The sequence below is a fragment of the Anolis sagrei genome, chromosome 1 (assembly GCF_037176765.1).
Source record: "Anolis sagrei isolate rAnoSag1 chromosome 1, rAnoSag1.mat, whole genome shotgun sequence".
Lineage (NCBI taxonomy): Eukaryota > Metazoa > Chordata > Lepidosauria > Squamata > Dactyloidae > Anolis > Anolis sagrei.
Window position 1 is genome coordinate 318519039 of NC_090021.1, and position 15950 is coordinate 318534988.

Genomic DNA, 15950 nt, shown 5'->3' on the forward strand with positions numbered 1-15950 from the left:
GATATTTTAATAATTAATAGATGGTTTTAATTTGTTGCTCTGTGTGCAACTGTTTTTAAAGTTGTACATCTTCTTGGACAGAAAAGTGGTTCATATTTTTTTAAGTAAAATACTACATAAAATTCTGTGACTGGTTTCAAATCTGTCATTTTAATTGCAAACAAATGCACACTCAGATCTCATGCGTACAGGGACTTTTCAGCTAGAAGACTGAATACCTTCTACATTCATCCATGGACTCTCAACTCTTCACTGGTGTGATTTGAAGAAGTTGCAGGGAGGATAAATTCCAATTGCTTGAGTGGAAATTGCCTTGTGTAATCTAGAATTTAGCTTTAAATCCAATGTTACACTGATTCTGTTCCTTCTCCTCCCCATCCGTTCCGTGTTCAGTTCCTTCCCAAAATGGCCTTACAACAAATTTGAGCAGAATGTAAGGGACTGAATTGGTGATCCCAATTCTTATGGATTCTACTGTTGCTTGAGCAGAAGTCTACCACCATAAGTGTCAAGTTGAGTGTGAAACCTATATATTTTGGACTAGTGCTTATACAATCCTATTCCATTGCCCATGCTAGGCTAGAGTTTCTGGAACCCAGGAGTTGTAGTTTTCCAAGGTCTTTAGCTTTCTCTGATGAAGAATAGCTGTGCCTCACCAAGCTACAATGCCCAGAATTCCATAGTATCAAGCCATAGCTTTTCAGTGATGTTAAGCTGCATTATTTCTGCAGTATAGAGTCGCCTTACGTCTTCTTAGCTTCTATTGTGCACCTGTGGTGTTATGCATTGCTGAAAGAATACATACCTGGGCTGTGCTCATTTTGTCACCACAAGGATTCTAGTTTCTGCAGGTAGACAAAGTGATCTACAACTGATTATTGTGTATTCCTTGTAAAAAAAAAAAAACACAGCTCTTTTTCCTTTTAGCTAATTCCAAAGCCAAGGAATGGGAAAGGTTTCACTCAATTAGGAACTAAAACAAACAGCCTGCATAGAAGCAGTGCTGGTCTTTCACAGAATTAGAAATAGTAGTGACATTTTCAGATATTCTTATTGATTGATTGATTGTCCTACCTTTAGCCTTTCTCCCAACGTGGCTTACAAAAAAGTTAAAGCAAGACTGAGCTGGAAGCCTAACACCAAAAAGTTAAACAAGCAATCATATTAAATATATAATTGCAAAAATATATAATTGCAAAAATTGAAATACAGCATACATACCCCATTCAAAAAGGACTACACTAACCTCCTATGCTACAGCTTGGGCACAGTCACTGAGAGGGTCTCTCCTGTGTCATCACCTGACATCTTGATGACAATGATGGGACTGAGAGCAAACCGTCTCCAAAAGTTTTTAAAACTTGGCTTCTTTTAACCCTGGGTAATTCCTATAAACAGGTAGAAAAATGTAAAAAATTAAGGACTAAAAAAAAGCTTAACTTAAGGACGATATCTATGCTTTCTCTCATGTGAAGGCACTGGCTGCCATGGTCAAAGGAAATAAATCCTCTTAAAGTATGGTTGTAGAGCTAGGACTTCATCCCATGTAGTCTTCTTTCCATTTCTCTGCACTGCTGAAAACGAGACGCACGGAAGCCATCACATGATGCAAGGCCACTTCCAGTGGTTGCTCATGAGACTCTGTTGTGGCAGTGCAGGGAAATGGAGGGAAGACTGCATTTCCAGGTGTCAGGTGCTACCTGACTCCAACTGACACAAGATGGAGAGAAGCAAGACAGAAGCAGAGAAAGGATGTGGGAAGGCTGCCATCCCAGAAGATGGAAAGGCACGGGACCTCAATGGTAGGGAATGAAAGAAGATGCCTCTCCCCTCCCCCCCCCCCACTTCACCCGTTTTTTGTCCTTTCATGTACTTATGCTAGCTCCTAGAATTTAGAGAGAAAGAAATATCACATCCATAGCTTGCAGACTTTTCTTTCATTCTCTCTTGTTGGAAGGACAAGTGTCTCACCTGCACCAATCTCTCTTCCCAGCAGTGGCATCTGGTCATAAACAGGTACCATTCATGACACACTTTAGGATTTTGTCAGCTTTCTTTTATTGTGGATAATCTCAGTCATGTCCCATCATTGTAATCAATACATTTCCTGATATTCTTTAATATAAGCAGTTTTAACACCATGCCAGTTAACCTTAATCTGATTTGAAAGAATGGATCAAACCTACAATATATTAACACATCTCTTTCTCTTTTATTCTTTTCCTGGTGCAGCTTTACCTAGTGCTTCTTTTTATTCCATTTTCCTCCCTCATCCTAAACCATTTTATTCAGAGCGGCTTTTAAAATAGAAAAATTTAAATGAACAGGCTACAGGGTGTTGTGTTGTTTTAACTAAAATGCTTCTAAGAGATTTTTTTCCCTTTTACATTGTATTTTATTCTTTTATTCGTATCTGAATTGTTTTCATATTGCAATTAATTTAATAAATTTTTATTTTTACTTTGCATATGTTTTAATAACATTCTTTCAAATTGTGAGCTGCTTTGAACCCCAACTTGGGGATGAGGGGAGTGGGATATAAATACTTCACTTCACTTAGGCGATCCCTCATTGGCCGAGTAGGATAGTCTTCCAGGATCAGAATTCTTGTGAGTCTGTAGGTGGCTGTGGAGCCCTATTCTTGATCTGCATCTTCTTCCGCAGTGAGGGCATTGGTTTCCAGGTGGAAGGCGGTCCCAGTTGGGGTTGGCTTGATGCGCCTTCCTCTTCGCACATTTCTCTCTTTCACCCTCCATTTGTGCCTCTTCAAATTCTACAGCACTGCTGGTCACAGCTGACCTCCAGCTGGAGCGCTCAAGGGCCAGGGCTTCCCAGTTCTCAGAGTCTATGCCAGAGTTTTTAAGGTTGGCTTTGAGCCCATCTTTAAATCTCTTTTCCTGCCCACCAACATTCCGTTTTCCATTCTTGAGTTCGGAGTAGAGCAAATGCTTTGGGAGACAGTGGTCAGGCATCCGGACAACGTGGCTGATCCAGTGGAGTTGATGGCGGAGGACCATTTCTTCAATGCTGGTGGTCTTTGCTTCTTCCAGCATGCTGACATTTGTCCGCCTGTCTTCCCAAGAGATTTGTAGGATTTTCCGGAGGCAGCGCAGATGGAATCGTTCCAGGAGTTGCATGTGATGTCTGTAGACAGTCCACATTTCGCAGGCATATAGCAGGGTTGCGGGGACAATAGCTTTATAAACAAGCACCCTATGGGTGTCCCGGTCATCAAACACTTTCTGCTTCATTCAGAAAAATGCTGCACTTGCAAAGCTCAGGCGGTGTTGTATTTCGGTGTCAAGTGGGATATAAATAATGGTAATGATTACTAGTAATACTGTGCAACTGCATAAAAATGTCAATATTTTACCAGGTCTTTTAGTTTGGCATACTGATTTTCTTAAGCATATATCTCTTTGTCAGTTTATACATTGGGAACGTGTGGATGAAATGTCACTAAAAGTTACTTTAATCAATAACAATATACAAATAAATAATGGTAGTACTTGGAGCAAAGCAAGTTTGAACTCTCCTTCAAACCCAAAGTGATTAAACTGAGAATGTTGTACTTTGGGCATATCATAAAAGACAAGACTCTCTAGAAAAGGCAATAATAATTGGTAACATAAGAAGCAATAGGAAAAATAGACCTCATTACAGGGGGATAGACTCAGTCAAGGGAGCCATGGTCCAGAATCTGCAAGACCTTAATGAAACGGTGACTTGAAGGTATCACATTCACTCTAAGTCAAAGTCAATGTCAATTTGGTGACAACGTTCTAGTCAAAACAAATAACAGCAAGATTTCAGCTAGAGATTGGACCATAAATGGGTGCAAGAGCAAATACTATGTATTTCACTACTAGCTTCGCAATTCCTTATGAGATGTTGGGTTGATCCAGTGGGTGGTGAAATTTGTTAGAAGAGTCTATACTTGCCAATTCAGTGTGAAGAGGGAAAGCAAGAGAGAGAACAAGATGGAACTGTTAACAGGGTTAAGAATTGGGTCCTTGCCATTTTGCCAAAAAATCCCTCCATGATAAGTTTGCCTTTGAGTTGCCATAAATCAGAAATTACTTAAAGAAATACATCAACAACAGAAATGTTTTAAAGAATGGAGTGATAGGTGACAGATAGAAAAATAGATAAATATGTTGATCATAGAGATATGGAATCATCCCACTACAGAATTTGGTTTTCATTGTGGGCCACTGCTGTTGAGTAATCCAACCTCCACCATTCTGGATGTGTTGGTCTGTGTGCTTTCTATGGATGGTGGGGGTTGACATCCAGCACAGCTGAAGGGATTCACATAAGGAAAGATGACACATTTCTAAACTGACGAGGCATTTCTAAACGTTTGGGATGGGAAATGCAATGTAAAATTTTAGGAAAATGTCTGGTAAAGATGGCAAAAGTTTTCAGAGAGGATGAACATGCAAGCTAGAAGAAGCTGCTTTTGCCTGAGCCCACTAGAAAGGCAAGGCTCTGCCCCTATCACAACTACAAAACCTACACAATTAGCAGAAAATCCCACAAGCGCCTCCTTATCCCTGGAAATAAAAGTAAAATAATAAACTGAATATCTTTCATGATACTCCAAATAAACTGTAGTGACCAAGATCTTGCTGCAGTGCTGGCAAGATATACATCTCTGCAAGCATTCTTCACAGAAACATCACTGTGTTTCTTGCTGTGCAAAACTGTCAAGCTGAGGTTGTACAGAAAGTTGTATTTTAATCAGTGCTGGATTTAGGACAAATGAGACCCTGTGCTAGTTAAGTTATAAGGCCCTTAACTTGGGTGTGAAGGAGGTAGGCTCAGTAGGCCTACATTACCTGCTTGGTGACACACTCCCATAGACTATCAACCTTATTATTATGTCTGGAATCACTCCCAAACAGAATGCCTTCAAATTGAGAATTGCATCATATAAGCGAAATCCATCTTTTTTTTTTTTTTGGCTAGGAAGGAAGATAGATCTTATTTATTTATTTATTTATTTACAGTATTTATATTCCACCCTTCTCACCCCGCAGGGGACTCAGGGCGGATTACAATGTACATATACATGGCAAACATTCAATGCCATAGACACACAACATATATAGACAGAAACACAGAGGCTACTTAACATTCCAGCCTTTGATGAGGGTATCCTGGCCACCAGGGGAGCTGTCGCTTCACCGTCCATTTGTGACACCGATGAAGTACTTCCTCATTCTTTGCATGCCTGCTGGAGATTTTTATGGCGTCGTAAATTAGTTAAATTAGCCTCCCTGCATACGCGGTACCTAAATTTCCTACTTGACAGATGCAACTGTTTTTCGGGCTGCAAAGGTCAACAGCAAGGTACACAAATTGGTCAGAAGCTCACTCCGACCCAGGCTGGCTTCGAACTCATGACCTTTCAGTCAGTAGCGATCTTAATGCAGCTACCAGCCAGCTGAGCCACAGTCCCAGTGCAACTGTTGGCCTTCCTGACCAACAGGGCCCTGTGCTTAAGCACACCTAAGTACAAATGGCGAATCAGGCACTGACTGTTATACCTCATTCTGCAATGACTGAACTAAGTAATATGTGGGCATAACAGAAGAACATGGCAATTTATCTCACCATTGGAATTCCAGCCTGAAGAATTCCAGCCTGCCTCAAGGTGGATCAGACATTCACTACAAGATATTAATATTTCCCACCTCTTTCAATTTGTTTCTAAAGTGAGTTGTGAAGCCTGTGAAGCAGTAAACAAGTTACAGCACACAATCAATTGCTAATTGGTCAGATGTTTAGGACAGTCTTAAGTCACTTTTTTTCATTATTACTTCACATGAGCCAGTTCATGTGTTTGTATTCTTTCAAATAGCCAGTTGATCTACAGTGATCCTATAAATTGCATAAAGTTTTATTTGATAGGAAATACCCAAAGGTGGATTTATTTATTTATTTATTTATTTATTTATTTATTTATTTCCAACATTTGTACCCCGTCTTTCTCAATCCCCAAGGGGAGGACTCAGGGCGGCTTAGAATGGCAACAATTTGATGCGAACACATATAAAAACACAATACAACATGACATAACAAAGTAGATAAAAACATTAGGTTAAATCCTTTTAAATCTGTTTTGCCAGTTCTGTACACTGATATATATCTTACAGCATCCAAAATTTATTGGTGATCTCCTATCCAAGTATTAACGAGGGCTAACCCCACTTAGCTTCCCAGATTGAACACAAAGCTCTCTCTCTCTCTCTCTCTCTCTACACACACACACACACAAAAGTATAAAAAGAGTTAGCATTGTGTAGTGGTTGGAGCATGGGGACCACCATTTGAATCCCCTCTCAGCCCATTGGATGACTTTGAGTAAGTCACACTATCTAAGCCTCAGAGGAAGCCAAAGGCTTCCTCTGAACAAACATTGCCAAGGAAATCAATTATAGGTTTACCTTAGAGTGAAAAAAAAACTTAAAGGCACACAATAACAACAACAATTTCAGAACTTGAACTACTGTTATGCTGGGTGAGACACACAAAGTTTTGTCAGTGGGAAATGAGGGAAACTACATTGGGGGGAAATCATACAGGGTCTTCCACTGACAAGCAACTTCCCTTCTATTTAGATAAGGTTTTTTTATTATTTCCTCATTCTTATGGGAGTTTCATTAATAGGAGGAGGTAGTACTGCAGTTTTTATTATATTTTGAATGCTTTGCAGCTATTTTGAATCTTGCAGACAATGATTCAAATCCCAACTTGATCATGGAAACCCCTCTAGGTGACTTCATAGAAGTCACTTTCTCTCTGCCTCAGCTGAAGGTAAAGGCAACCCCACTTTGAACAAATCTTGCCAAGAAAACCACATGTTTGGCTTACCATTAGCTGGAGGTGATGTAAAAGTGCACAAGATCAACAACAAGCTATTTTAATGTTGTTTATTTAATTGGTGATATATTGTTTTACGATTAAATTAACTTCAGCTTTATTCTTGTTTTAATCTGTCTTGCAACATGCATTGGACCCCATACTTTGAAAAGAGAGGTACAAAATGAATAAATAATAATCCTCTAAAATAAATATGTGAACCGAAATACGAACCAAGGGCACCCTTTGACTTTCTCTCATATAAGTGAAAGTTTATATGGTGTTATTTCTATGCCTGAAATCATAGAAGTGTGTACTACAACCATTCCTCCGAGTCCTTGCAGTATGCAAACTGCACTTCCCCAGAGATGCACACCACACACTCATTAGAATGATGGGTTTGCAGCTCTAATCTTAGAATTGATGAAATGCAAACCAACGAGTGCAGGATCATAAGAATTCTGTTTGTATCAGCAGCAGCTTTTCTGTCAGCAAAATCATGAAAACTTCTTACTTGAATCCTTGGGATCCCTGGGAATTAGAAATGCAGGGTGGAGGGTGGAAGAAAAGTAACAATTTTCTCTGTCCCAATTTCAGAATACATAAGCACTTCCACTCGCTAGGTAAAAATGGAATGGATCAATGGATAATGGAGTAGATGATAGCTTCCATATCAATTCTGCAGTGAACCTTCTCTGAGTTTTATGGTTGAATCTCGCTTATTCAAAATGCTTGGAAACAGAAGTGTTTTGGATTTTGAATATCTTTTAGATTCCCTGTATTTATAGATACATACACAAGAAGATATCTTGATGTTGGGAGTCTAGTTTAAACACAAAATTCATTTATGTTTCATAGAATCCTTATATGCATAGCCTGAAGGTAATTTTACATACAATATTTTAATAAGTTTTTGCATGAAACAAAGTTTGTGTGCATTGAACCATCAGAAAACAAAGGTGTCACACTTTTATTCACCCATGTAGACCATTTCAGAATATTTCAGAGTTTGGAATTCCAGATAAAGGTCCACAACCCATATAGAAGTCAAAGGAGCTATCCAAGGTGCTGAAATCCAATTATTGTCAGAACTGTGTCTAGCTCTTGGAATCTGAAATGAAATCCAGAGCAAGTTTCTTATAACAGTTATATGGAAGCCTCCAGTTGCCCCTGGAAGTTAGAGAGAGGGAATTTGAGAAATAGAGAGAAAGAGAATGGGGGAGAGGGAGAGAGAAAGGGAGAGGGAAAGATAGACGAAGCTTTCAGGGCAGCTGAGGATGGATTGTGGGGAACTGAAACAAGCATACAGAGGAAGAACATTCTTTCTCTAGCTCCATTTCTTCAAAATGCTGTTCCGATTGTGGCAGAGAAAGCATCCATGTGGCTCCCCAGAGTTAGTTGCTCAGCAACCAAAATCAATTAATATGCTCTGCAGAAAGAGCAAGGGAAAACCCAATCTCCTAGCAGTGAGACAGTAGAGCTATTCAGCAATTGCGCTCACCTCAGAAATCCCTTTCCTTGCCTGCCTATATCTCTCCTTCCATGCTCCTGGACCACAGAAAGTTCTCAGGGTTGTTTCCTTTTTGAATGTATATCTCCCTGACAAGCGCACACAAAAGGATTTGGTCAAGAACATTCCACTGAATGCATTGCCTCTCTCATTTCTCCAGCTTTCCCAAGCAATGAAAGAAATTCCTCATATAGATTAGGAAAGGAAAGAAGATAGTTTCTTATTATTTCTGCTTTTCTTCTATCTTCTGTACAAAAAACATTAAAACCAAGATGCACAATACAGGGCTTAAGTAGATATTATGAAAGTTTGTTCATTGCAAAACAATTGTCTCTCTGCAGATAAAATGGGTTAAAGAAAGGGACTGCAACAAAGTATGTGAGACATCATCTTTCTTTATCTGGATGACCACTTCAAGGCTTTGCTAAGCACCTTCTTTTCTCTTTTTCTCCCTTTTGATCTTTTTCTCTCTCTCTCTTTCTCCTATTCCCTTTTGGATTTTTTCTGATGACAGCACAGATCTGGGAATGAAGAACTTCTCTCAGCTGATCAGAAATGGCATCACGAAGCTAAAACCTCACCAGAAGAAAGACCCCTCCCCATGAAACAAGTACAATGCACTTTCAGGGTCTGGTTCTTGGTGAAAAATTCAAGCTGAGAGAAAACTTAACCACTTGGCAGGGAAGGATGTGTTGGACAATCTTCTTCATGCACTCCAAAGGGAACCTGGAGGATGCCACGCTGAGCTTAATCTCTGCAGCATGCTTGGTAATTTTCTCCTCCTGATGCACTGCATGGTAAGGCTGTTTCTCTCCTTGCACAGAATGCTCTTGATATGCTGTGTTTTTTTCCCCTTGTCAAATGTGGAAGGATATAAAATGATGATTGTCATTCATATCCCTTTCTAGTTGGATCTCAAAAATCTTTCCCATAATTTAAATATTTCTAATTCTGATTTTTTTTTAAATTAAATAGGGTTTTAAAATATATATATATTGTGATTTATAACTATAGATTACCCACATGTGCATGGGTTAAGTCAAATTATTTTAAAGCAAACTTCTAAGTGCTTTTGTATAGGGTTACCCTCATAACAATTTTGTTCTGATCTGATCCTTAAAAGTGTTTTTTTAAAAAAAAAAAAAACTCTCCTATTTTTGCATGGATAGATCATGTTCCTCTCCAGTTGTTTGCTATTGCAAAATCAGATTCCAGAGACACAAAGTATGTAAAGAAAGTTTGAGAAAGAAACATTTCACCACAACAAGCCAGAATTTGTTTTAACTTATAGTCATTTCTCTGCAATTATCTTTGGGTCCAAGTGAGTCTACGATTCTATGGTCAAAGTATTTTGTGAGCCATCAGTTACTCAGATTCACATTTGCAGCAATTTCCACAACTGCGGCAGTACTTTGTGGGATCTCCCCTGTGGTGGAAATCACTGCAAAGTGCATTGTGAACTTTGTTTAAGTGCAGTACTCCTCCCCACAGGATTATTGGCTTAAAGATGGGTGCATGTGGAGAGAAAGGATAGAGAACAAAACTATGAACCATACGCAAAGTAATTTTTAAAAAGGAACCTTGTAGTAGCCACTAGTCACAGTAGCTGTTCAAATGACAGCTCTTGTATTTTTTTACAAGATTTAAGATACAATGGGATTTTCTCTCCTTTGAGCTGAATGCTAAGCAAATTTACCAAGAAATAAAGCATGTAAATATGTTTTGGATTGATTTATGTTTCCTTTGGGTTAAAAAATGTGGAAAGTGTCTCTACTAGAAATAATTGTTTTTGAATGTCAGAAGATCTGATTAGTTGGATGAACAAGACATATGCAGTTAGAATATTACATGGAATATGAGTCCCAGTAGTATAGTAGTCTATTTCAAAGTGCAGGCCTTCATCATGAGAATTCCTTTAACAAACAGGTATTTTGTATTGCTAACAGATATTTTTTACTCATGTGTAAGCCACTCCAAATACTTTGCAATACAATAGTAGTTGTTCAGAATAACCCATTGTTCTTGAGGAAGATCCGTAGGCACTGCACCTGGTAGAGGAAACAACAGAGACTGGATTGGTAGGGAAAAGGCACATGATGTCTTAGTCCATGCTAATTCCAAGAGTGCATCTACACTGTAGAATTAAAATAGTTTGACACCACTTTAATTGCAATGGTGCAATGCTATAGAATCATGGGAGTTATCACAGTACAAGGACATTGACCTTCTCTGACAAATTGTGTTGGCGCCTCACCAAACTACAACTCCCATGATTCCCATGGCAGTTAAAGTGACGTTAGGCTACATGACACACCCCAAGAGTACAAGGGTTTTGACAATGTGAACCTGGATTCTACTGATTTTCTGCTGAAATGTCATGTGGTGACAGAAAGATAGACAGGTACATACATTGATAAATATAACATAGAAAAACTGATAACATATTTTAATATCATTTCACTGTCTTCCCTAAAATGTATAGTTTGACATGCCTTTCTGTCTGTTGGAGATACTGTTTGTTGGGAGAGATGGGCTGCTTGCTACTTCAGAATTGTTGGGGTTTGTTTTGGTGTGTTTGCTGCTGCTGCACTAAAAAAACCTGTTTGGAGAGTTCACCAAATCTCTGATATTTTAAGCTTCTAAAGACATACTGACAGTGTTTCAAAGACTGCAAAGTGATGTTTTATTTTGGCATTATATATATTTGTTCTGGCCCAGCTTACTGTCCGAACATATCTCTCTCGATGAACCACCTTGGAGATTACAATATTTTGAGGAGGCCCTGATCTTGGTCCTGCCTCCTTTGCAGGTGCAGTTGGTGGGGACAAGAGACAGGGCCTTCTCAGTGGTGGCCCCTCAGCTGTGGAACTTCCTTCCCAGTGACATTAGATCCACTCCCTCCCTCCTGACCTTCAGAAAAAGACTTGGTCATGGGACCAAGCCTTTGGAGAACAATCAGTGCAATAGGTGGGAATGAAGTAAGCGTAATATGATTGGAATGGCTCCAGGACTATGACTTTCTAATGTGTAGTTTTAATAGCTGATTATAATGTATTAATGTATTGTAATAATTATGCTTTAATTTTTTATTTTAATTATTTTAAAGTTTGTATATATTGTATCTGTTAGTTATTTGTATGGCATTGAATATTGTCAACTTGGAAGCTGCTCAGAGTCCCCTTCAGGGTGAGAGAGAGCTGGGTAAAAATATAGTAAGCAAATAAATAAATAAATAGTTTCTATCAAGGAGCGCTCAGAGTAGAAGTGCAAGGGAGAAGAATGAAACTCCATTCGCTTGCTCCAAACACCAAGACTTGAGAAATAAGGTCAGAAAAAGGTAGAATAACATAGAGAAATAAGTGGCACTTGAAGAGATCCAAATGATTAAAGCATATTGTAATGACAAGTAGAGTAAGCAGATCTGGAGAGATGTAACTAAATCTTAAGTTCAATACCCAACAACCCTAATTTAATGGCCCCTTTATATCCCCCCTCGAGGTGTCGTGGTGAGGGGGCTTGCGGGGTCCAATGATCCATTGAAGTTCATTTCAGGACCCACAATGGATACTAAAATATATGGATGCTCAAGTCTTATTATTCAGAATAACATAGTAAAATGGTGTCTCTTATATAAAACAGCAACATTCAGGTTTAGATTTTGGTTTTTTGAAAGATATTTCTAAGATGTGGATGGTTGTGTCTGTGAATACAAACTCTATGGATATGGAGAGCCTGTAGTAGCAAGAAATTAGAGATGAAAAAGACTTGTGTCAGAGTCCCTATGAAGTTCTGGAGGGCCAGTGACTAGACTAGATTAGACTGACAAATAAGTCAGCCTGGTAAAAGATAGTCTCATACGACCTCATCGGATGGGGCAATTTGTCCATTGTACACTGCTTGCTTTCCCATTTTGCCACAGAGCCCATTACATGACGCACATCTACTACAGAATGAATTAGTGCTTTTTAAAATTTCTCCCAGGATTTCCTATGCTCTCATTTTTTGCCACTCTACTCAAGTAGAGGAGGGTTCGTTCTCTATTAGAGTTAAGGTAAAGTGTTCGAGGACCTTATCACACAGTACAATACTCTGTCCCTGATGTTCTTTGCATACTAGTTTATATGGGTCCTATTACATGATGCATGGTCCATTTCATAGGCAAAACATGGATGGGAATTGACTCAACACATCTTTAACTTCTCTGCGCATGTCAGAGGTGTAGTATTTGACATGTGATTATACACCCATATGCAGCTCAGTTCATATGCAGCTCATGTGGTGTTGTGGTGACGTCTCTTTCTGGGTGTGCTCTGGGAGTGGTCTTTTCTTTCTGCTCAATACTCCTTCATTGGATTGGCCAGTAGTACACTTCTGGTGGCTGTCAGAGAAAGACCTCAGGTAAAGCCATATATATTTGCCATTTTCCAATTATTGTTTCCTTTCTTTAAAAAAAATAAAATTTCAAAACTGTGCCATAGGGACAATAAATGTTTTTGTGTTTCTCCATTGGGATGAATGTTACAATCTTGTGTAGTTGCACAAAATTTGTCAAAAACAAACCCCTTTTAAAGGAAGACGATGATATTGGGCAAGGTTTCTTAAGCTTTTTCAACTTGGAACTCCTTTTTACATGAGATTTTTTAAGTGAAGGCAGAGATATATGCCTGTGCTCAGAAGATGAGGCATTGAGATCTAAAGAGAAGGCGATGCAGGGGACAGAAGGAAAGGCAAAGAGACAGGCACACAGTTGGGAGAGGAGGTGCAGGGGACAATTACATCTACCTCATTTGGAGTCTCGACCCAGCATCTGTGACATAGTGGATGGATTTGAAAGAAACATCCTTTTGCTATGTGATAAGTCAAAGGCACATTGTTTTATTAGATAGGGGAAGGAGAGAAACAGCGCGTGATGGGTGGATATGCGTCCAGTAAATATACAGTATTCACCAAGGCTGCTTAAACCATGGGTTGCCAATTAAAAATACATTTTCTGTGGTGCACATGATAAGGTCCTGAATTGACCCAGGTTTTGGGGGTAATTTTTTTAACCAAATTCTCTAGCCTTATACAGTACATAAGTGTATGCAATGTTTTATGTAATCCTTTTGCCATTCTAATACCTCTGATAATCCTTTCAGCCCAAAGCTGGAAAAACTGCCCAGAGCTGGGGAAAACTGTTTTTTGTACAATGGCCGGCCAAATCTACACTGACCATTTAATGCTGTTGGAAACTAGCTTTAAATTGCGGCAACCAGACAACCAACACCCACAAAAAATGCATGAAAGAAAGCCATTAATGTGCATCAGTTTTCTGTGCTTTGTGTAATTACTATTCAGGCCTCAAACTGGTTCCAGGATTTCTTTTGTAATCATCTGAACAACAAAACCACTTTCTTCAGATCCTATTTGAAACTGCATTTAAGGGTCAATGTACTGGGAGCCTATATCTCCCTCAATCCTGCAACCTGGCCTAATCAGTGGTTGCGCTCACTGGAAGATTCTTGTGGCTTAATGCATAAAAGGTAGACTAACGGACTACTCAGAAATGAAATCAATCTGTAACAAAACAAATAAGTGGGCAACTTGATTATACCCTACCTTCTTTCAGATAGGTTGTTGTTAGTTGTCATCAGGTTGATGAGTGCTTATGAGTCCCCTATGAATGAGAAATATCAGAGTTACTTTGTTATCAACAACCCTGCTTAGATCTTGCAAATTTAGAGCTGTGGCTTCCTTGATAGCGTTTCCACCTGTATACATGGTCTTACGGAAATATTCCTATTGCCTTCCCAAGCATTACTGTCCTTTTTTTGGAAAATAAAATAAAATATAAAAACAGAAAAAGAAATAAACTGTACTACATTCTATCACGAGCATAAATCACAATGTAAAAACTATACGCAATAAAAAGAAAAACAACAAATAGGGGAAATCATTAATCCAAACTACTTAAAGTCCCCTATATCAACTACTACCACCCTACTACCCACCCCACAAAAAATAGAAAAAGCTTAAAATTTTATTTTCCAATACAAACCAAACATATAAGTAGTATATATCATTAACTTCCTTAAATTTACTTAACAAGGATTTAAACTTCTACCAAATAATCATCATTCAAAGAATTAATATTGAAAAGCCACAAGTGTTATTTTTCATTGTTGTTCATTCGTTCAGTCGTCTCAGACTCTTTGTGACCAGCCCACGCCATAGCTCCCTGTCGGCCGTCACCACCCCCAGCTCCTTCGAGGTCAGACCAGTCACTTCAAGGATGCCATCCATCCATCTTGCCCTTGGTCGGCCCCTCTTCCTTTTGCCTTCTTCCTTTTTCATAGAATCATAGAATTGAAGAAACCACAAAGGTCATCCAGTCCAATTTCATTCTGTCATACTGGAAAACATAAAGCACTCTGGATAGATGGCCATCCAGCCTCTGTTTGAAAATCTCCAGAGAAGGAGACTCCAGCATGCTCCAAGGAGACAATATCTTCCACCGTCAAACAGCACTGACCATCAGGAAGTTCTTTTACTTGTTTATGTGGAATCTCTTTTCCTGGAATTTGAATCCATTGCTTCATGTCCTAGTCTCCAGGGCAGCAGAAAACAAGCTTGTCCACACCTCAATGTGACATCCTTTCAAATATGTAAACATGGCTTTCATGTCCCCTTTCAGTTTTCTTTTCTCTGAGCTAAAAATGTCAAGCTTCCTAAGCTACCCCTCACAGGGCTTGGCTTCCATTTTGGTCACCCTTGTTTGGATGTCTGTAGCTTGCCAATATCTTCTGTGAACTGTGGTGGTCAAAATTGGAGTCTTTCTTTCTTTCTAAAAGTTAATAAAGCTTCCAAATTATTGCTTTTTCTAATAGGTCATGTCTTCTCATGATAAGTGTGACACTCTCAGTTATGACACTCTCAAGCTAAACTCTCAGTTTAATCATCTTTGCTTCTAGGGAAAATGACTACATCAAAATGACTTTCCAGACGGCTAACTAATATTCAAGAAGAAAACATTAGGATGCATGCTGTGTGTGCAATGAATGATATACGCAATCCTCCTTTTGATCCAATACGAGAATGGCAAGGCATTGTGGCTTTGGCATGTGGCTGTGGAATGACTGTACCGCTGTAGTCAGTGGAAGTGATGCAGTGTTACTCACACAGTACTTTAAAATGTGAAGGGTCACTTGAAACACATTCCAAAAATGTATTATATTAGGAAAATATCCTTTAGGGATACATACATATTACAGAGGCAGGAGTTTCAAACAAGACTGTGCATCTATATCATCTGCATGTTTTGACTTGTGAATTACTGGGGCTTTTTTTTACAATGTAGCATTTGGGCACAGACAGTGGAAACCAGTGGTTAAGTTAAATACTTAACTTGCTCCTGAATGGGAAAAGAGTTTAGGAAGTGATGTTTGAAAGGTAATTTGAGATGGAATTTGTTATGAAGGCAAAAAGTAACTCCCTTTTGTAAGGGGGGAAAACTATTTTCTGTGCCATTTTGGGGAAAAATCATTGTTTATAAAGTCTTAAGTAACAACCAAAAGTTTGTAAAAGTTCCTTCAAG

The 15950-nt window shown here is 38.9% G+C and overlaps 1 protein-coding gene across 6 annotated transcripts in view; it reads left to right on the forward strand.

Annotated features, from left to right (window-relative positions):
* The window catches only part of TUNAR (TCL1 upstream neural differentiation-associated RNA), an 80430-nt gene that overhangs the window by 7519 nt on the left and 56961 nt on the right, over positions 1 to 15950 (forward strand). For 3 of the 6 annotated variants that reach the window (XM_060755985.2, XM_060755970.2, XM_060755977.2), the window contains exon 2: positions 8892 to 9174. Coding sequence is in view for 4 of the 6 variants with exons in the window: in XM_060755970.2 (XP_060611953.1) it covers positions 9139 to 9174 (36 nt within the window). In the remaining 2 variants the exon portion in view is untranslated. Of the gene's footprint in view, positions 1 to 8891; positions 9175 to 11186; positions 11356 to 12758; positions 12776 to 15950 lie in introns of those variants that run through there. The other 3 variants (XM_067462981.1, XM_060755971.2, XM_067462982.1) reach the window with 3 other exon arrangements.